The 22,009-nt window shown below is 42.7% G+C and overlaps 1 protein-coding gene across 1 annotated transcript; it reads right to left on the reverse strand.

The window, feature by feature from the left end:
* Positions 1-5,611: 5,611 nt before the first annotated feature.
* Positions 5,612-20,125, reverse strand: LOC146575282 (protein NLRC3-like). The gene is made up of 6 exons (XM_085272475.1): positions 20,076-20,125; positions 9,104-9,182; positions 8,756-8,942; positions 8,458-8,627; positions 6,827-8,337; positions 5,612-5,913 (listed from the first exon to the last, which is right to left on the reverse strand). Exons 1-6 carry the CDS (start codon positions 20,123-20,125, stop codon positions 5,691-5,693), a joined length of 2,220 nt encoding a protein of 739 aa, XP_085128601.1. The 3' UTR covers positions 5,612-5,690.
* Between the last annotated feature and the right edge of the window lie 1,884 nt (positions 20,126-22,009).

The following is a 22,009-nucleotide window of genomic DNA, read 5'->3' on the forward strand; positions in this document are numbered from 1 at the left end:
TGTGCCAAAAGCTCTTCTCCACTTTGAACTTCAATAAGTCCAAGTACAGGTCCAGACTTACGGATGATCATCTTCAAGACATACTGAGGGTCGCAACTGCTTCCTCCCTCAGGCCAAATCTGGCTCGGCTATGCGAGAGGAAACGCTGCCAGGTCTCTAGCAGCAAGGAGTAGGCAAGAGAAGCCATGTTCAGAAGAACAGTTCATTTTCTACAGTGTTCCATTCATGTTCAGAAGAAGGTTATAGAACTGTTAATACAGACATTTCAATCTAAATACAGCAGATATAGAAGACTGAAAGAAACACACAAGTTCACTGACTAAAAATATCTTATTATTGTTTTATTTATGTTTTACAGATTGATTGATTTTCTTATTAATTCTTAATTTGTTTATTTATTTTTAATATTTTGTGTTAAAAAATAAAAATAAAGAGATTTGAGAGGATTGGAATCTTTTTTAACCATGCCTTTCCTGTGGAAAACCTAATGCGGCCCAGCCTCACCCAGACTCTGCCTGCAGCGGCCCCCAGCTAAATTGAGTTTGAGACCCCTGTCCTACACCATAAATCAGTAAGAGAGGGTACGACCTCTCTCATGGCCCCAAGTGGTGTGTGCATGCCAGAGCACTCTGGAAGGCACACAGAGTCTTTACAGACTACTAAGGATCAAACCTCTATCATCATGCAATCGATTATACAACTCTAAGCATATATGAGTAAATATTTCTAAGCATAAATGACAATCAACAATATAAACTTTACAGCTGGTTTTAATAACAGAATTCATTTGTTTCTCAAATGAGAAAGAGCTATCGAGAAACACTCCTAAATCTTTAGTTCTGAACTTTTCCAGTGGGCCAAGGTCAACATTATCTGCTAATGCTAAATAGGCTGCCGTTATTAACTAATGCTAATTTGACATGAATTAGCATTATGCACTAATGCTAACAATGTGAGTAGCTAATGCTAACACTATTTCCCTTAACTTTATAACATTGTGAACGGCTAATGCTAACACTCTTTTCCCTAGCATTACAACATCTGAGCTGCTAATGCTAATGCTAATGCTAAGTAGGCCGCCATTAGCACCTACGTCTATCCATCCATCCATCCATCCATTCGCTTCCGCTTATCCTTTTCAGGGTCGCGGGGGGCGCTGGAGCCTATCCCAGCTGTCATAGGGCGAAAGGCGGGGTACACCCTGGACAGGTCGCCAGTCTGTCGCAGGGCTAACACACAGGGACAGACAACCATTCACACTCACATTCACACCTAGTGGCAATTTGGATTATCCAATTAACCTATCCCCACAAGCTGCATGTCTTTGGACAGTGGGAGGAAGCCGGAGTACCCGGAGGGAACCCACGCAAACACGGGGAGAACATGCAAACTCCACACAGAAAGACCCCGGCCTGATGGTGGAATTGAACTCAGGACCTTCTTGCTGTGCGGCAACAGTGCTAACCATCGTGCCACCGTGCTGCCCACCTACGTCTAATTTAAGGCAAATACGCATTAGAACCTAATGCTCATATCGTTTTCCTTTGCTTTATAGCAATGTGAGCAGCTACTGCTAAATAGCATTAGCTAATAACAGCAGTCTAATTTAATGCAAGTTAGCATCATTTGCATTATAACGATGTGAGGAGTTAATGCTAAGTATGCTGCCATTAGTGGCTAATTCTAATTAGGGGTGAATAATTATTACAAGCTAATGCTAATATCGTTTTCTCTTCCCTTTTAACAATGTGAGCAGCTAGTGCTAGGTAGGCTGAAGCTAGCAGCTAATGCTAAAGCTAAAGATAATTTGATGTGAATTAGCATTACATTAGTGAGGAGTTAATGCTAAGTAGACTGCCATTAGCAGGTAATGCTAATTTAAGGTAAATAGGAATTGGCATCTAATGCTAATACCATATTTTCTTGCTTTAACCCTTTAAAACTGGTCAGAGTGGGCACACTCCGTTTTGCGCAACTATTTTTAAATCCCGGTAGCACTGTAATCACGTGAGCTAGCGCAATAATTTTTTTTGCATATGAAACCTGAGGAGTTGTATTTACATCTTATGCCATCAGCTTGTCCTAGGTTACAGTTTCCTTCCACATATGCTTAGGACTCATATTGCTCTGCTGGAAATAGTTTATTTTGATGCATATGCTGTTATTTTGCAAATTTGCAGTATAATATTTATTTTCGTTTTTCCTGCAGTATATAAAAATTGGTGTATTTCAAAAATAAAACTATGAAGGCACTCAAAATAAATTTCCTGAGGTGGGAAACTATTTTGTGCAACTTTTTTGTATTTACAGTTTTGAGGGATAAGCCTCTTAAATTTCTCTAACTAGAAATATATGTTAAAAAAACAAAAACGATTTTCAATTTTTTTGTAGTTTATTGCACTTTTTTGCAATTTATGTAATTACTATGCACTTAATACATACATATTATTAAAATTTAGGCTGTAATGGTTGTATTGATGTATAGCAACTTGAAATGCTCCCAAAAATGGCTCTACAGCATGTAAAAATATAATATAAGCTCTGGCGGACTTGGTTCTATGGTAGGTCTAAACGGGTTAAATCAATATCAGTAGCTAATCCGATTGTTCAGTCTGACGTCAGGTGAAGTCATTTTTATGCATTTAAGAGCTGTGTTGAATTCAACATTACAAACTGAACATTAGAACTATCCTCTTCTCCAGGATTTTCCTGATTTAACATTTCAATATGACATTTCCAGCGCTTTGTTTTCTCTGCTCACAGACAAAACAGATACACGCATGTATATACAGCCCACGTCCAGCTCTGCATGCACTCCTGCTCCATTTCTATAGAGAATAAACAACGTAACACAATCATTCCCCATTGTTTTCAACTCAACCAGCTGCATTTAATGAAGGAGTTTGAATTTACTTTACAACAGCTGCTGTTGTTTCCTGTCTGCATTCATGTTCTTAACTGTACTCCACACATTCTGAACTGGTGTACCGTAATTGTCGGGCTATAAGCCGCTACTTTTTGCACAAGCTTTGAGCCCTGCGGCTTTTAGTCAGGTGCGGCTTTTCTATGGATTGTCCATGAGCGGATTTGTTTTGTTTGTTCCGCTGTTGTACGGCACTACGTTGCCTAGCGGAAGGATCGGGGTTCAAGAGTGGTATGTTGGTCACATGTCCATCCGTCAGGCAACGTAGTGCAGTACGAGGTAGCGCGAAAAACAAACTTCAAAGTAGCGCTACCCGTTCAGCTGGAGGCCTGGATGATGAGCGGCGATAAACTTGCAAAAAGCAAGTTATGCCCAACTCCACCATTGGATTCTGACAACGTGGAAAAGTGTGAAAACATCCACGATCACCAACAGATTTCGAAGGGCTGAATGCTGCATGATGGAGAGGAGGACACCGCCACGGCCCTTCTGAGGGTGTTCGACTCTGACACTGACAACGAGGATTTCTTTGGTTTTGAAAGTGACAACGAAAGAAAGAAGCTGAGAGTGGATGACGAAGCCACCCTGAGCCTGTTTGTTTCCGACACTGGAGGAGAGGACTTTGGTGGTTTTAGTGCGCAGGAAGATGGTGGTGAATGACTGACTTTTCTTCTTGTTAAAGCCGTGTCACTGCACCTGAGCCTAAAAGGTAGTCCGAATCTATTTTTCTGGTGTGCTGTAGGTTACTGTTATGTACTACATTTGTTACTCATTTATGAAGCACAGTACATGTTTTGTACTTGTAATTACCGCTACTTGTACATATACCTAAAAAGTTATGCAAATATGTACCCATAACTTGTTTTTCAAAATATTAATAAAAGGGGTGTGTCTCCAAACAGCCATCTCTTTCCTGACAATTCGCTTTGTGCATATTCTCTTACATATGATAAGTCAACATTGAAACACCTGCGGCTTTTAGTCAGGTGCGGCTAATGTATGTACAAAACAGGATTTTCCCCTGATTTTAGCTTGTGCGGCTAATATTCAGGTGCGCTCTGTAGTCTGGGAAATACGGTAGTTCTTCCTAAAGTACTGCAGTATTCCTGCCAGTACATCCTTTTAGTTTTCCTAACTGTTTCCTCTGATGCTCGTTGCTATTCTTTCCTCAATGCAAATTCATGCTAAGCTCCTTCATATCCATCCCTGTTTCTAAACCTGTAATAATTGCTTTAATGTGTCTTTGGCCTAATTATGAGTCTGTCCATATGTTTGTAGTTCCCCACTTGCTTTGGTTTCTTAGCTCTGATTCTCTCAAATTTATCCTTGAAATCATTTACTGGCATCTCTCCCTCTCACTCCCACTATCCCCAGAACACCAGAGTATTCATCTCCTGGTTTATCCTATGGCCTCTTTGCATTTTCTCCAATCATCCCTGTTTCTAGAGTCTCACCCCATCTGCAGGCAGTCCAAGAGAAACTGCCTCTGCCATTTTCTTCTTCTTAATCTTTGATTTTTCTCTTCACTTTCTCCATTGGGTCTTCTTAGACGCACTTTCCAGAAAGCAGCAACATTTTTTGTGCCCCATTTTTCAAATTGTGCATCTTACTTCAGCTTAATGTGTTTCCTGTTTTGTTTTTACACAGGTCATGTAAAAGAAATCCTACCAGAGACTCGACAAAGCTGAACTGAAAGACAGCACAGGCAATAAATCAGAGCAGCACAGAACTTAAGCTCATGGTCCATAGAAGCTGGGCTCTACAGGTGTACCAGGACAAGCTTAGTGTAAGTCCCTCGAAAAAGTTTCACTTGTGCTGTTTCGGTGTAAATTACTGGTTTGTTTGAACAATTTCATCAGCTGAACCATAAATACTCCAAAACAATTTCTTTGTGACTCAGTGTGATTTTTCATTTTGTAATATTAGCATGTCAAACTCTACATTCTCTACACAGATGAGAAATGAAGTGTATTTAATAATAAAAGTTATCTCTCAGAGACAAAGTTAGTGTCTCATTCAGGTCTGTATCTGAGTAGCCTCAGACACATGCAGTGCTCATATTTTCTGTTTTGTGTGTCACTCAGACCTCTTCCTGACAGGGGCAGCAATTTCATTTAAAGTCCCATTCACTGATACAGGCTGCTGGAGCTCCAACCAGGAGGGTACACACATGATCCAGGGAAAAAAATTATATATGGTCTCTTAGATAAATATTAAGAGGTCCTGTGTTTTACTAAAAAATCAAAGTAGTAAAACACAGGACCTTTGGGTTAGATATAAGGTGATTTGACAAATCATGTCTGTTGTAAATGAGTAAGCCATTTATCGACCTGACTCAGGTTTTAAATCATCATCAGAAAAGACTGAATCCTGACCTGAGAATTGTACACTTTGGACTCTCCACTGCAGAAAATAGAAGCTTCAGTCCTGAATCCTGCAGGTTGTTGTTACCCAGATCCAGCTCTGTCAGACGGGAGGACTGGGAGCTCAGGACTGAGGACAGAGCTTCACAGCTTCTGTCTGACAGGTTACAGCCACTCAGTCTGAAGAAAGGATGACAAGAAGACATGAAACACTTGTGTTAAAGTATATTCATGGTGCCATGAGGAGCTACTACATTTACAATATTTCAACACTGTTTCAGGACATGCTGGAATCCTTATTGCCTCATGTTACAAAAGACAAATGTGGCAGTTTAGTGTGATTTGGATGGATTCATTAAAAAAACAAAACATAAACACTGTTAATTTTTTCCAAATGAAATTGATTAAATGATGTTAATTGATGAAAAAAAAATCGATATTGCTTGATCTGACCTCAGCGTTTCCAGTTTGCAGTATTGACTCTTCATCCCAGCAGACAGAAGCTTCACTCCTGAATCCTGCAGGTTGTTGTTACCCAGGTCCAGCTCTGTCAGATGGGAGGACTGGGAGCTCAGGACTGAGGACAGAGCTTCACAGCTTCTGTCTGACAGGTTACAGCCACTCAGTCTGAAATCAAGGTGGAAGGGAGACAAGATCAACCAAACAAATCAGAGCTTTATTGCTTTTTTATTGTTTTTAAGCAGAAATCAGTGAGGTGCTGGTAGATTCTGTTCTTTTGGTTTATTACCCAACAACACACACATACACTAATATTTGTGACTTTTGTAATAGTAGCATTTACAATGCAAAGCAACAGCGATCACAGATTGAAGGGGCCTGAATAAAACTACAATGCAGTGATTTTTAAGATGACCTGTTCTTCCAATTTCCAACAACAGATTTCTCCAACCTTACAGTTAAAAATAATTCTTTATCTCATACTGAATCTTGGTGCACCTCCCCCCAGTTTATTAAAATGGAGTGGTACTGAAGTTGCTGTAAGTGATGTGTGATGCCACTGATTTCCTTTCTGATCCAATACAAAGTAAAATTCAGGCTGGTATCTGCGATACTGATGAAAACTATTCCTTCAGAATCAATACAAGACATCATAAGAAAATATGATGTTTTGTATAACATAAAAAGCCTGAATTTTAAAATATTCAGTTAATAATCAAAAACAGATGTGACTGAAAATAATAAAACTGAGAAACATTTTATGGCCATTCGATCCTTTTACAACCATTGCAAGAGCTTGGTTGGCATAGCCGGCAATACGTTGGATAGTAATAAGTCCGGTGGGTGATGGGCTCCACCAGGGCTGCCCTTTGTCACCGATTCTGTTCATAAATTTTATGTTTAAAGGCTGTATCAAAAGTTCATTCAAGTTACAATATTGTGGTCAAAAGTTCTCCTTTTTTCTTTTATACTATACAACTACGCTGTCTCATGGTTTTAGGACATGGATCTGTCATGGAAGAAATCTATGACCACTTTTAATCAACATTTTAAAAATAAACATGATCACAGATTTACTCACAGAGCCTTGTTGGAGGCTTTGACCACTGGCAGCAGCCTCAGAAGAGCCTCCTCTGAAGCAGAGTATTTCTTCAGGTCAAACACATCCAGATCTTCTTCTGATGACAGTAAGATGAAGACCAGAGCTGACCACTGAGCAGGAGACAGTTCATCTGTGGAGAGACGTCCTGATCTCAGGGACTGTTGGATCTCCTCCACTAGAGAACGATCATCCAGTTCATTCAGACAGTGGATCAGATTGATGCTTTTCTCTGCAGACAGATTCTCACTGAGCTTCTTCTTGATGTACTGGACTGTTTCCTGATTGGTCTGTGAGCTACTTCCTGTCTGTGTCAGCAGACCTCGTAGGAGAGTCTGATTGGTCTGCAGTGAAAGACCCAGGAGGAAGCGGAGGAACAAGTCCAGGTGTCCATTTGGACTCTGTAAGGCCTTGTCCACAGCACTCTGGTGGAGAGATTGAAGTTTTAGTTTGTTAAATAGTTTAGATTTCTTGGACGTAGTTTGTTGTTGTTCCATCAGATTGAGTCCAGAGTTGATGAAGGTCAGATGGACATGAAGAGCAGCCAGAAACTCCTGAACACTCAGATGGATGAAGCAGAACACCTTGTCCTGGTACAGTCCGCTCTCCTCTTTAAAGATCTGTGTGAACACTCCTGAGTACACTGAGGCTGCTCTGATATCGATGCCACACTCTGTCAGGTCTGATTCATAGAAGATCAGGTGTCCTTTCTGCAGCTGATCAAAAGCCAGTTTTCCCAGAGACTCCATCATCTTCCTGCTCTCTGGACTCCAGTGTGGATCTGTCTCAGCTCCTCCATCATACTTGACCTTCTTCACTTTGGCCTGAACCACCAGGAAGTGGATGTACATCTCAGTCAGGGTCTTGGGCAGCTGTCCTCCCTCTCTGGTTTCCAGCACATCCTCCAGAACTGTAGCAGTGATCCAGCAGAAGACTGGGATGTGACACATGATGTGGAGGCTTCGTGATGTCTTGATGTGGGAGATGATCCTGCTGGCCTGCTTCTTATCTCTGAATCTCTTCCTGAAGTACTTCTTCTTCTGTGGGTCAGTGAACCCTCTGACCTCTGTCACCATGTCAACACAATCAGGAGGGATCTGATTGGCTGCTGCAGGTCGTGTGGTTATCCAGAGGCGAGCAGAGGGAAGCAGTTTCCCCCTGATGAGGTTTATCAGCAACTCATCCACTGAGGTGGACTTTCTAGGGTCAGTTAGGATTGTAGTTTTGTGGAAGTCCAGAGGAGGTCGACACTCATCCAGACCATCAAAGATGAACACAACCTGGAAGTCTTCAAAGCTGCAGATTCCTGCTTCTTTGGTTTCAGTAAAGAAGTGATGAACAAGTCCCACCAAGCTGAACTGTTCCTCTTTCAGCACATTCAGCTCTCTGAAAGTGAATGGAAATATGAACTGGATGTCCTGGTTGGCTTTGTCTTCAGCCCAGTCCAGGCTGTATTTCTGTGTTAAGACTGTTTTCCCAATGCCAGCCACTCCCTTTGTCAGCACTGTTCTGATTGGTTCGTCTCTTCCAGGTGAGGCTTTAAAGATGTCTTCTTGTCTGATGGTTGTTTCTGGTCTGTCTGGTTTCCTGGATGCTGTTTCAATCTGTCTGACCTCATGTTCATCATTGACCTCTGCAGTCCCTCCCTCTGTGATGTAGAGCTCTGTGTAGATCTGATTCAGGAGGGTTGGGTTTCCTGCTTTAGCGATGCCCTCAAACACACACTGGAACTTCTTCTTCAGGGTGGATTTAAGGTTACGCTGACAAACTGCAGCTTCAAGTTCTGAATGAGAAGAAAAATAAACACTCAATTCCAAAAAGAACTAATCTTTAAAACATGTTGCTCCATCTTCCATCTCTGGAAAATGTTCATTTATCCAGCAGCTTAAATCTTTAGATAAATCCTCTTACTGCTCTGCAGACGGTCAGCCAGCTCCTCCTGCTTCATTCTCCTCAGGAAGTCCACTGTGATCTTCACAAACGCCTCTCTGCTGCTGCTCCTCTGACTCTCTAAGCATTCTGGGTAATCTGGACTCAGAACCTTCTGGATCTTCTTCAGCTCGTTCTTCACAAAAGTGATGATGTTGTCCTCCAGCAGCTGGAACAGAATATTTATGAATGAGCCAATCAGACTGAAATCATGGAGCCAAACATCAGATCCATGTTGGACACACTGACGATCCACTGGTCTACAAAGAGCAGCATGGAGATGACTGTGAACAGAACAGATGTAACAGTAGTTGTTGTACATGTACAGACCATAAATATGGAGTCCAGCTGTGTTTGATGCTGCTGGGCAGACTGACCACTGGGAACCTCTGAGCTCTGCTGGTCCACTCTGTGGAGGAACCATGAAGGATTAGATCAACACAGGATAAAGATCCAGGAGTTTCTGCTCAAATAACTTCATCTGAATCAAGTCTGTCAAGTTTTAAACTCTCAGATTGTGAACATATCAGTAATTTTCAGTCTGTTTTCATGGACGTCCTTTCAGTGGTGATGTCAGGGATGATTTTGAAGAAGCTCATCAAACTGAACCATCAGCAGATCACTGCTCCAAAACCAGAACATGATCCGAGTCTCCCTCCACCACCAGAACACCAGCTTTACTAACGTGGTAGATCAGTGTAGTACAGATCAATAACTGATGAGTCATTTGATCAAAATCACTGAGTGCTTCACGTCTGACCCTCTGATGCTTCTGTAGACATTTTGCATATTTAATGAATGTCTGACAGTTTTACATTCATTCTATGAACACAGTGGAAATGTTGTGTTATAGTCTCCATGTTGTTTCCAGCATCATAAATTCTTAAGTTCAGAAAATTAGATTCTTTCTTCACAGCTGAAAAACAACAACATTTATTCTCTATTGAAATCTGCATCGTCCACTCCAAAGGTCACAATCTGAAGGTAACATCTGGTTTTGTTCCCTGTGGTTAACTCTGAGCATCAGTATGGTGGGATTTATCCACTACATCCACACCACTGTGGTTCAGTGTTGTCCTGATGGAGTAACAGCAGCCAGTATGATCCAGGCTTTAGCTGCTGGGTCTCTGTGTGACCTCTCAGACTGTTTAACAGATCAGACACAAAGAGAATCAGAGCAGCTCTGTTCTTTAAAGACAAACATGAACCCACTCAGGTCACACTTTCCCCACAGATATGAGCATCACTGTCCTCAAACAGCAAATGACCAAGTCGAACATTTGGATCTTTTCTCTTTCATTGTTTTCTTTTTAATGAATCTTTGTAACAATCTGAGGATGTTTCAGGTCATATTTATCCAGGAAACACAAACATGTAAAGGAGTCATCACAGCTCTCTGACCTCGTTGCTCCAGGTTCACCACTGAAGTGTGGATTTCGACGTTTGGACCGGTCACTCCTCACAGACGGACAGCTGGACCCTGCAGACTGTGACCTCTGACCTCTGCAGACACAAACATGATTGAAGCAGCTGTGATCACACAGACTGCAGATAATGCAGCTGTTTCCTGTCAGTAACATCCTCTTAGATTAGAGTTCAGCTTTTTACAGGAAAACTGGACAAAACTGATTTTTGTTACAAACTCATTTTCATTTCCTCTCAGCTCACAAACACAGTCAGACAATCAACCAGAGTCAACACTGATTATAATGTCAGTGCAGAATTATTTCTGTTACTCAGTGAGTTCAGCTCTCTGACCTCGTTGCTCCAGGTTCACCACTGAAGGCTGGATTTAGACCTTTGGACCGGTCACTCCTCACAGACGGACAGCTGGACCCTGCAGACTGTGACCTCTGACCTCTGCAGACACAAACATGATTGAAGCAGCTGTGATCACACAGACTGCAGATAATGCAGCTGTTTCCTGTCAGTAACATCCTCTTAGATTAGAGTTCAGCTTTTTACAGGAAAACTGGACAAAACTGATTTTTGTTACAAACTCATTTTCATTTCCTCTCAGCTCACAAACACAGTCAGACAATCAACCAGAGTCAACACTGATTATAATGTCAGTGCAGAATTATTTCTGTTACTCAGTGAGTTCAGCTCTCTGACCTCGTTGCTCCAGGTTCACCACTGAACTCTGGATTATAATCTTTGGACCGGTCACTCCTCACAGACGGACAGCTGGACCCTGCAGACTCTGCTCTGTCCTCCTCTTCCTCCATCATCGTCTTCAGTCAGTCTGAGAGGTAAACCACAAACACTCAGTGAGTTCACAATAACAGGAGGAACTGAGTTACAGTCGCTGACCTCTGACCCGTCATGTGACCATGAAACCAGGTCAATATATCTGTAGGTTCAGTCATCCAGGTCATGTGATCTAAGGAGCTTGGAGAGAAAAGAGACGTCTTTAAGTTTCTGGAAGACGTTTCATCTGAGAAGCTTCTTCAGCTCTAAAACCAAACGGTGGAGAGTCCCAGATATTTAAACCTGAGAGGGAAAGAAAGCATGTCGCTGACCCACCACTGATGTTATTTCAAGGAGGAAACTGAGAGCCTTTGCACCAGGAGCACAAACATCAGCTCCAGCAATGATCCACTGATGTGTTTTTATTCCATGTATGAATGTTGTTATTGACAGAGATGACGTTTGTGTGTCAGTGATGCAGTGACTGTTGTTGTTACCTGTACAGGCTGGTTAGACTCTATGAAACAGATCATACAGATCTCTGCATGTTAGAAGAGACTATTAAAGGTCATGAATGAGACAAAGGCAGGGAGGCGTCCTTTACAGCTAAACAGCAGAGTGAGAGAACAGCCAGCACCTCTACATTTATCACATTATACAGCACATGTATGATACTGACAGGGATGAGAAGAATTTAGTGATTCTGATCCCATCATTGATATTACTTATTGATTCTCAGTAGCTCTGCTCTGACAGTCACCACCATCACTGAGCAGCATATCAAAGACATTTGTGCACATTAACTGCATGTTGTGGCTCAAATGTTTGTGCATGTTGGAGGCATTTCCTCTTTGTTGTGATCAGTGTTGGTCATTACTCAAAACAGTCATTATTACACATATTACACAGAACACTTTGATTAAAAGTAATGGAGTACGTTACTTCATTACTCCTCATAACATTACTTTGATGTTACTGTGTGAAATGAACAAATGAGCATGTAACAACATAAAGCTGAGGTACAGCCCCACACACCAACACAGATCCTGATGAGGTCACGTGATGTTTCTCTGAGTGTTTATGAACACAAATCAAAGATGAAACAGCACAAAGACACTTCAAAGTGATTCTACTGTAGAAACATGAACAGGTAGAAACCTGCAGCCTGACTGCTCATCACTTTGTTACCTGTTCAAGTTCAGCAGCAGCAGCTCACTTTATCACGGTGCTGGTCTGGGGTCAGTGTTTACTCAGCTTTAACCTCACTCTGGGTTCTTGGCTAGCCTAGCTTTAGCTTAGTGTTAGCATGCTGTGTGCTAGCTCAGCGTCAGAGCTCTGCAGGTGTCTCGTGTGTAAATATTAATCACAGTGACAGTAAAGGAGGTAAAGGGCTGTGACGTCATCACGTACGCTGCGTCCTCTGTGGGCTCTGAGTGAACTCAAAGTACAAACTACAAGTACACAAACACGAACGTAGCTCAGAGTGGCGGACACACTCGGCCTCGTTGGTCCAGCTGTGAGTCCGTTACCGTGAACTATGGAGCGGCAGATTTGTGCTGAACTAAGCTGCACACAGCTGATGTTAGCCAGGAAACATTACACACTGACTTTAATGGAGAGACCGGAAATACAAACACACACAGTTTGTTGTGTGAAGAAATCAAACACGAGCTGAACAAACAGTAAAGTTCCTAAAGACAAACTGTTAAAGGAGGAAACAAAGCAAACTTACAGTTTCTTCACACACCAACAACAAGCTCCACTCCACACCTGGACACTAAACACGGACACACAGGTGAGCTGCTTCCTGGAAGGAGGCGGGACTCCACCTGAAACTCAGCACAGGTGGGAGGGGCTCAGCTCTGTGTGTGCTGATGTGTTAACTTTAAAAATATGCCGTCTGACTGCTCAGACTGAGTCAGAGTAAAGTTCACATGCTGACGTGTGGAGACATTTAGTATTTAGTATTTAGTATTTATTTATTTATTGTCATTGTCAAGAACAATGAAATTGCGTTTGGGGCTTCCATACAACCCAAAAAAAGAAGAAAATAATAAATACCCCTTAAAACCCAAGTGTACATATTTAACCCAGTGTGACTCCAATGCAATAAGACAATCCTTAGCAATAATGTTCGTAGAAATTCAGACAAAGACCTGAGAAACATGACAAAATACAACAATGCAACCCATTCAATATTATTGTACTGTGAGATATGATATCAGATATGATAGTTATCTATTTAAGAAAGAGGGGGGGGGGGGCAGGAGGGGGAAGAGAATAAAGATATGATGCACCAATGCAGACCAGTTCATTGCTATTAAGAAGTTGGATATGGTTATTGTCCGTGAGAGGGGGGCAGAGAGTTCAGGAGCCTCACAGCCTGTGGATACAGGCTGTTGGCCAGTCTGGATGTTCTGGCCTGTATAGACCTGTACCTTCTCCCTGAGGGCAGCAGATGGAAAAGGTGGCGCGCAGGGTGATGTTGGTCCCGCAGGATACTGTGCACCCTCCTCAGACAGCGAGTGGGGAAGATATTACTGATCTCTGGCAGACTTGTTCCAATAATTCTGCCAGCTTCTTTCACCACCCGCTGGAGTGCTTGCTGATCGGCCTTGGTGCAGCTGGGGAACCACACTAGAAATCCATACGTCAGAACGCTGCTGATGGCACAGTTGTAGAAGTTCAACATCAGAGATCTGGGAATGTGTGCGCTCCGCAGTCTCCTCAGGTAGTAGAGGCGCTGTTGGGCCTTCCGTACAACTGAGGTGATATGGTTGCCCCAGGACAGGTCCTCGGTCACAGTTACCCCCAAGAATTTAAAACTGCTCACCCTCTCCACCGCCTCACTGCCAATGAAGAGAGGCAGATGGTTGTTATGACCCCTCTTCCGGAAATCTACAATGATCTCCTTGGTCTTTTTGGTGTTTAAGACCAAGTTATTGTCGTGGCACCATGACTCTAGTTGTTGCACCTCTGTCCTGTAGTTTGTCTCATCATTGTTGGATATAAGTCCGAGCACTGTAGTGTCATCTGCAAACTTAACAATGAGATTGGACGCGCAGGAGGAAATACAGTCATGGGTGAAGAGAGTGTATAGCAGAGGGCTCAGAACACACCCCTGAGGGGCACCGGTGTTGACCACAAGGGTGGAAGAGGTGTTCTTACCCACTCTGACACTCTGTCTACGGTTAGTGAGGAAGTCCACAATCCAGTTGCACAGAGAGGAGTTAAGTCCCAGTTGGTGGAGTTTGGGACGTAGTTTGTATGGCCGGATGGTATTAAAAGCCGAGCTGTAGTCTACAAAGAGGAGCCGTGCATAGGTGTTCCTGTGTTCCAAGTGCTTCAGTAATGTGTGCAGCACTGTGGCGATCGCATCCTCGGTTGACCGGTTCTCCCTGTATGCAAACTGGTGCGAGTCCAGGGATGGTGGAAAAGCAGCTCTGATGAAACCTTGTTGTAGCTGCAGGTGTGAACACACTGATCCCAGATCAGCTCTGCTGTATTTGTAACATGAACATTTCTGCTGCAAAGCTTCAAATGTTCAGCATGTTTCTCTGTTTCCAGTCTATAGATCCAGTCACACTTTCTACCTTCACCTGTGCAGTAAAGACTGAGAGCAGAGCTGAAAGCAAGCGTCCAATCAGTGAGCAGCATCAACACCTGAGCTTCATTCAGACTCTGTTATTGAAGATGTTGTTGGTACAAAGTTCATCTGCTGCTCACATGAATCCATGAAAGATTTATTTCACTGATGTTTCTTCAAAGCTCATTTCAACCTGTTGAAGTCATGAATGAAAGTGCAGACTGAGAGTGGATCACATGATGTTTGAGGTGTGTCATGTGACATGTTCAGTATTGTCACACATGTCTAGATTGTCCCTGATATCATAACTGCTCAAACACTGATGATTATATTTGAAGAATTATTCCTGATGGCAGCAAAGTTTGAATGGAGCTCTCTGTCTGTGCTGATTTGTCGCCCTCTGGAGGTCAAAGCACAAACTGCATGATGTCACTGTAACCACCACAGAGACAGGAAGTGTTTTTATGACTGAAACACTGAAATGATGCTAACGGCTGTCGTTAGGCTCACTGACAGCAGTGCTGATGTGTTCATGTCAAACACTGGCTCAGGTCAGACTCCTTCATCCTTCTCCAGCGTGAGGCCGCCCTCAGACCCACAGGAGCTCTGACCTTTGACCTCCTGACCCTAACCATTTTAGTCTTGTTGCATCTGCAAATCCATCCAAACTGTAGCCGAGCAAAAGAAGCTGGAAGTTGTTCTATGAATGATGTTGTTGAAGGAGCTTGGAAAGAAAAGCGTCTGGACTTCTTTAAGTTGCTTGAAGAGGGACATGGACGTCTTAACGCCCACTCACATCCTGGGACATTTGATCACAGGAAATCACATGATAGCGTGGGGCTAGATCTCACAATGGGTTCACCCAAAACCTTGGCTGATTGAGACCCACACCCGTTCTCACACCGTGGCTCGTGTGATTAGGTAGAGGATCAACAGGGGCTCCGTGTCCCTGAATTTAAACTGAATCTAAACACACCGTGCACAATGCCAAGTTAGATAATGGTTAAAAGAACAAGATAAGAATAAATAAAAAGATAAAATAAGGATAAGAAATAACTTAAAAAAATAAAATAAAAAGATAAATAACTGCAAATAAGTACAAATAAGTAACTGAAGACACGTGTGGTCTGCAGATGTCGATGTACATGGATGTACATGGAGTTTAATGTGCAAAATGAACTTAGTGTGCAAAGTGACCTGATGTGCAAACTGCAGTTTGAGGTCGGTCAGCTGTTCAGGAGTCTGATAGCAGTGGGGAAGATGGAGTTGTTGAGTCTGGATGTTCTACATTTCACACTTCTGAACCTTCGTCTCGAGGGCAGAGGTGTGTCTCTCCTCTGGACTCTGTGATGGTAGCTGCTCTGCAGAGAGGGCAGCGGGGTCCTGATGATCTTCTCCACAGTTGTTATCACTCTCTGCAGGCGTTTGCGGTTTGCAGTAGTGCTGCCGTACCATGCAGTGATGCAGCTGGTCAGGCTGCTCTCCACAGTGCAGCTGTAGAACCTGCTGAGGATCTTGGCCAACATACCAAATTTCCTCAGCCTCCTCAGGAAATACAGCAGCTGCTGAGCCTTCTTGACCAGCTGTGTGAGTTTGAGTCCCTCACTGACTCAAACTCCTTCAGTGACACTTGCAGCCTTGCAGATTAGTTTGCTGATCCTGATGCATCTCTGGAGCTGATGCTGTCCCCCAGCAGACAACAACAACATAGATGCTCTCACTAGTCCACTTTACCCTCTAATCACATCTCTGACATCTGCAGGTTGCTCCATAGAGACTCTTGTGCAATGCCAGGTGTTTGTGTTTGTCTGTAGGTACACATTAGATATGACCATAGACGCACACACACAAGTGAACACAGCAGCACAGATGGTTTCCACCTGCTTCCCTCTTTCTTCACACAACTGTGAGGATGATGAAGAGGTTTCAGGACGAGGTGGTCAGCAAGCACAGGATAAAGCAGGGCCATGAAACTCTCTGGTGCAGCAGATGTTTAATCAGACTCAGCTTTAGGCTTCTTTTCCCACCTGGCAGCAAAGTAACAGCTTCACTAATGTGAACAGTCACAATGTTAAACGTTTCTATATCTTCATATATTTTTATCTGTTGATGCTGCAGAATAAAGTCTGTTAACAGAGTGCAGGATGTGTAGAGCAGGTCCAGCTCTCCCTTTACTGTGTCCACTTTCATCAGCCCCTGTGAAGTGACACAGAGTGCATGTGTGTCTGTCAGCTGTTGTTTGTTGTGAAGGATGGAACAAATGAACACACACTTTTAGAGAAATCTGAAAAAGCAACACGTGCTTGGGCTCCTTCTGTGCTCGTCTTCATTAATGCTGATCTTTCTTTCCTGTTTGTTCTTTGGCACAAGCTTCAGTCTTTTCTCCCAGGGCTCCTTCACACTTAGAAACACACCTACATTCATTTATACACAAACATCATGAAACAAAGGCTTTGTAAAAGAGGACACGAGATCCTCTCTGAACAGCACATTCATATCAAACACAGGACTGAACAGGATATACTGAGTCTGTGCTGTTTTCATTGTTACTTGCTGAGTATTTTTCCAGTGTTTGAAATGTGACTCAAGTCTGATTCTTCTACTGTGTGTGAACTCTAAGCAGCTGCATTAAACAGCTGCTTTTCAAACCAGGCTCAATCCTATGACTCTGTGAATGTAAACTTTTGTCACCTGCATGAATAACAATCCTTGATCTAGTCAGGACTGCAGTGCTCCTGTGATCCCAGCTTATAGATGGAGGCTAGCATGAGAGGCTCAGCAGCTAAAGCAGCACACCTGGGTCTCCCAGCCTATTAAAAGCAGCCCTTTGCTTCACCTGCTTCACTAAACATTATTATTATTATTTAAGCAGAGTGGTGTGATTGATGTAGGCATTGCTGTGTGACAGGAGGACTTTTCTTGAAACAGCTCGTGTGACGTGAGCTGACGTAAAAACAGTGATGTTAGCTTGATTCTCTTGGCTAAAACTATTTTAAAAAGAGGGTCAATCATGCAAATCTGCCAATAGAAGCCAAAGTTACAGCCCCTCAGAGTTTAAAGAGAAAAGGCCCGTTTCCAACACTCGGTTGTGCAAAGGGAAACAGGCCCACAGTGCCTGAGTGTGTGGGTAATTCTTCAAATAATATTCAAAAGCAAACATTTTTAAGCATGTAAATAAAATTCAATCATTTCTGCTCTTCAATACCTAAGAAATGAAAACTGGCAGATGGTACCAAAATGTGAAACGCCTGGCTATCTGTGCATTTAGTGCTGCAAGTTTTCACTGTTTACCTTCAGAAGCATAAATCTCTGCACAGATAATGTTCATATGTGGATTCCTGGTTTTCTGCAGTTAATTGTGACCCAAAGCGTATTTTTAAAGTGGTTCCAGGCAATAAAGTCTAAAAATAAATACATCTACTTCCTTTTTCTGTGTTCCAGCCTCAGTGACTCTGACACAGTGCTGTAATATTTACACCTCTGATGAAAACAGAGTTTGTAGTTGCAGAGAAATACTCGACTCATTTTGGGCATTTACGAGCAGGAACCTCAGAAAGCCCCTCGCTGCTTCACTGGTTAAGAAGCAAAGCAAACATTAGTTCACAGTGATGTTAATTAAGGCCCAAAGTTTAGGAACGAACGTCAGCACTTCACTAATGAATGTAATGCTGATTCATGTGCTTGTTTTGTAATGTGCATGTTGTGCGTTGCTATTTCCCATATTCTTTGGCACTGATAGATGAAGAGTCTCAGGCAGGACCGAGGCTGCCAGCTGCTGACAGTGAGCAGGGAGAGAGCAGCAGAAGCTGGGCAAGAGCAGGGCACCTTCAGCCCCCTTCATCAGTCAGAAATCATTTGGGTGTCTGTGTGAAATGTCTGATTTTTAAAATCTTTTTGTAGACATATTTATTAAATGTTTAACAATTATATAGAAGAAAGACAATGTAAAGAACAAAACATGACAAAACCAAAATGAGTTGAAGTTATGAACTGTTTCTGAGAGACAAATAACACCAGGATCCTTTTTGTGTAGCTGACAGCTGGTAACTGTGCAGGGGCGGGTCTAGCAAAGTGTTGCCAGGGGGGCAGGTAGGGCATTAACAGGGAGAGGGGGGCACAAAGAAATACTTTTCTTTCTTATTCTCATTTAAAATGCTTTTAATAAATAATTATCTGAATCTTACAACAAACGTTTCCATCTGATGTAAAATGTATAGAAATCCATTATTGTACATAGTCATTTTTTAGGGTCCCATCATAATTTCTTCAGAAGTAAGTACTGCATATGATGCCAGTGTTTCCCACATTTTCTAGATTCTGCACCAGTACTGTGTGTAAAATGCATCAAAAAGTCAGTTTGATTCTTTCTCAGCTGTCTTTCTGTCTCCTTTCACTTTTTAAAGGTTGCCATGTTAGAAAACATATTTTGCCCTGCCGTGCTGTTTATTGATGTGGCAAATGAAAGGTTTATGAAAACATATCTAAATCTGTCATCAGTAATCAGCAATGATCATGTCTCACCTTAGTCTCTGTCTTAATGTCAGGTTTCCACCGTGTGTTGTAGATGTTCAGGAGGTTAACTCGACCAACAGTCTACTTCCTGTTTAGAATACCAGGACAGGGAGGATGGTGCAGGTTTAAGTTTATTAGACTGATGCATGTATACCAACAAGACAGCGTCCATCACTGTGACAACAGCGTTTGTTTTCATTCAAAGGCTTCATGGTTTTTCCTTTAATACCTGGGGGGCCGGTCTCCAGTCAAAATGCCCGGGACCATTTTTTGTCCCAGTCCAGCCCTGGTGTCAGATCTGCATGCAGTGTCAATGAGACGATCAACAACAGATCAGACAAAACACTCAGGCGGACACTCCTCTGTAGAAGGAAACATGGAAAGTGTGAGGTAATCAGTGCACAACATCACTTTGTATTTCAGGCTGTTTTTATATAGAACTTCAGCACCAATGTAAAAGTTCTGGTTTGAGGAAGATGAAGAACATTTTCAGGAAGGATGCCGTCTGCAAGCAGAGCTGCTTGAACCTCAGCGCTGAGGTCCAGACTACTTCCTGTGAAGCCACGTGATGTAAATCTGCTGCTGTAACTTCACAGTTTACTGAAGCTAAATGCAACGTTACCATATAATCTGTTTTCAACAAAGGTTTCACTCCGTCCGGTGTTGATGGAATGATTCAGGCCGTACTCGTCAGGCTTCCCGTCGACCACACGCATTTCAGTCACAAACCCCGTGACTGACAACAAGGGAAACAGCAGAAGAAAAGATGTGAAAAATACTGGATGATGATGATGGTGGATGATGATGATGGAGGATTAACCGCGGTGGTTAAACTGTTTCCTGTCTTTGTGGGCGTACTCACAGGGAAGTTTCCAGGCACGTCAGTCTTGGTGGCTAAAGTCTCCATTTTCCAACATGTATCGCTACAGGTGCAAAGACACAACATTAATCATCAGTGTAAATATTTTAATGCTGTCCAAACGGTGTTTGCTTTGTCTGTCCTCTCGCACTCACAGAGGAAACGAGGACGCCACCTTCAACCCATCTTCAGTTGGCTCAACCATGGCCGGACTTCCTGTTGGCTTTGTGACAGCAAACCACTTGAAATGAGAGCAAACTGCAGTCAAGCAGCACTTACAGCAACCTGTGGACACGCAAATGGAAAGCACTGAGAATCATACAGAAGCATAAGAGCTGTTTATTGTAACACGTGTGTGTGTGTGTGTGTGTGTGTGTGTGTGTGTGTGTGTGTGTGTGTGTGTGTGTGTGTGTGTGCACATTAATAACACACTGATGTATGTTAGTTTGATTTATGCTATATCTGAGAAAACAATTGCAGAATTTTACATCAAAGTTTCCAAAGCTGATGTTTTGTTGTTCACTCTGTTTTATATTCATATAGTTTGTTGTTTTTAAATCAGTGGACAAAATAAATATTATCACACAAAATCCAGGGTGAAACATAACCAAATAACCTAAATGGTGAAGTCATTATAGAAGTACATGTTGCAAAGGTCGGCCTCCTGTATAGACTGCTAAACTGTCTGGGGGGGCCCTGCCTGTCCTCGTTGGATAAGCTCCACCCCTTTTCCATAAGACGGAGACATTTGTATGAAAATAGATGGGCAGTAAAATAAAAAATAAAAAATATTATGGATGACTCTGTAAATCAAAGTCGGCCTGAGGCAGAAGCAGAAACCATGAGGAGCACAGCACCACTCCCAGAAGGGCACGAAGTGAAGCCATAGCTGCTGAAGAGTGAAGACGTGATGATGGAGGAGATCACAGATGAAGATCTGCTGCCTGCTGACTCTTTATATAGAAGAGTGAGACTATCTCCCCACCAGCAGCTGCACTTATACAAACCCCAGGTGCTGGGATGGCTTTGAACATGTGACATTCTCTGCAAACACATGGACAGTTTCATAACCACAAAGATTATTCCTGCAGCGGCAGAATCGTATCCACTGTGTGAGAGGTGAACGTCAGACAGTTCTTAGAAAATGTAGTTTCTCTTTAAGCTTTTAACGTCTCTTTTACCCCCATTTGTCTAAAACTACTTGACAGCCCTTCATGTCAGAGGTTTATTACCTGTGCAGGATGGAGCACATGGTCTCAGTCAGGCTGGACACGATCACTCCTACAGGAAGTAAATGTGATTTTATTTCACCTGTGAAATGATGAAAAACAGCAGAATAGCTCACGCTAACAAACGGGTGTTGAAATGTTTCATTTTCTGCTGTTTCACAGGTCAAAAAGGGCGTCGAAGCAAACTGAAGCTGAGCTGCTGCTGCTGTTGTAGTGCAGCATCTGCTGTGTGCTTCATCAGAGAACCTTCTGTACACAGCAGACAGAGGCTGCTGCCACTGAAGTCCATCTGCTAGAGAGCTTTAAACACTGGTTATTGAAGTGGCTTTGATGATACTGATACACAGTCTTTGCTGCTGTCACAGGACAGGGATCCACCAGGGAGTAGTTGTCAGGATAAAGAGCCTTCGCTTCTCTAAATATAAACTGGATACTTGTAGGAAACTTTGGGAAGCAGCATTTTTCCTCATATCGTCTAAACTGAAGTTAGCTCAGGTGCTTCTTCCATACTTGCTCTGCAGAAAGCCAAAGAGTTTGGAGCTCTGCAAACATTTGCAGCACAGCTGGATGTTTGTAACTTTGGTCACCTCTGTATCATCCCTCAGATTCTTTCTGCACAGCTTTGAAACCACGACAGCACGAGTGATGCTGAGGAGACGTCCAGTTTAAACAGACCTTTATTCCTGGAACACAAACACATGAAGTGATGCTGCTAAAGAAGAACATTTAATCGCACTAATGAATCAAGCATCTGTTTGTCTGTCAGTCTGTCAACAGTTCCTCTGATCGACTTCAGACTTGGTGGGTGTTTTGTTTTTGCAGCGGTCAAAGTCGATCAGCGTGTTGCTTTGTCTGCTGTA

This window comes from Mchenga conophoros, linkage group LG4 (genome assembly GCF_057382185.1).
Source record: "Mchenga conophoros isolate Kocher_MC1m ecotype Shallow Benthic linkage group LG4, M_conophoros_male_GT1.1, whole genome shotgun sequence".
Classification (NCBI taxonomy): domain Eukaryota; kingdom Metazoa; phylum Chordata; class Actinopteri; order Cichliformes; family Cichlidae; genus Mchenga; species Mchenga conophoros.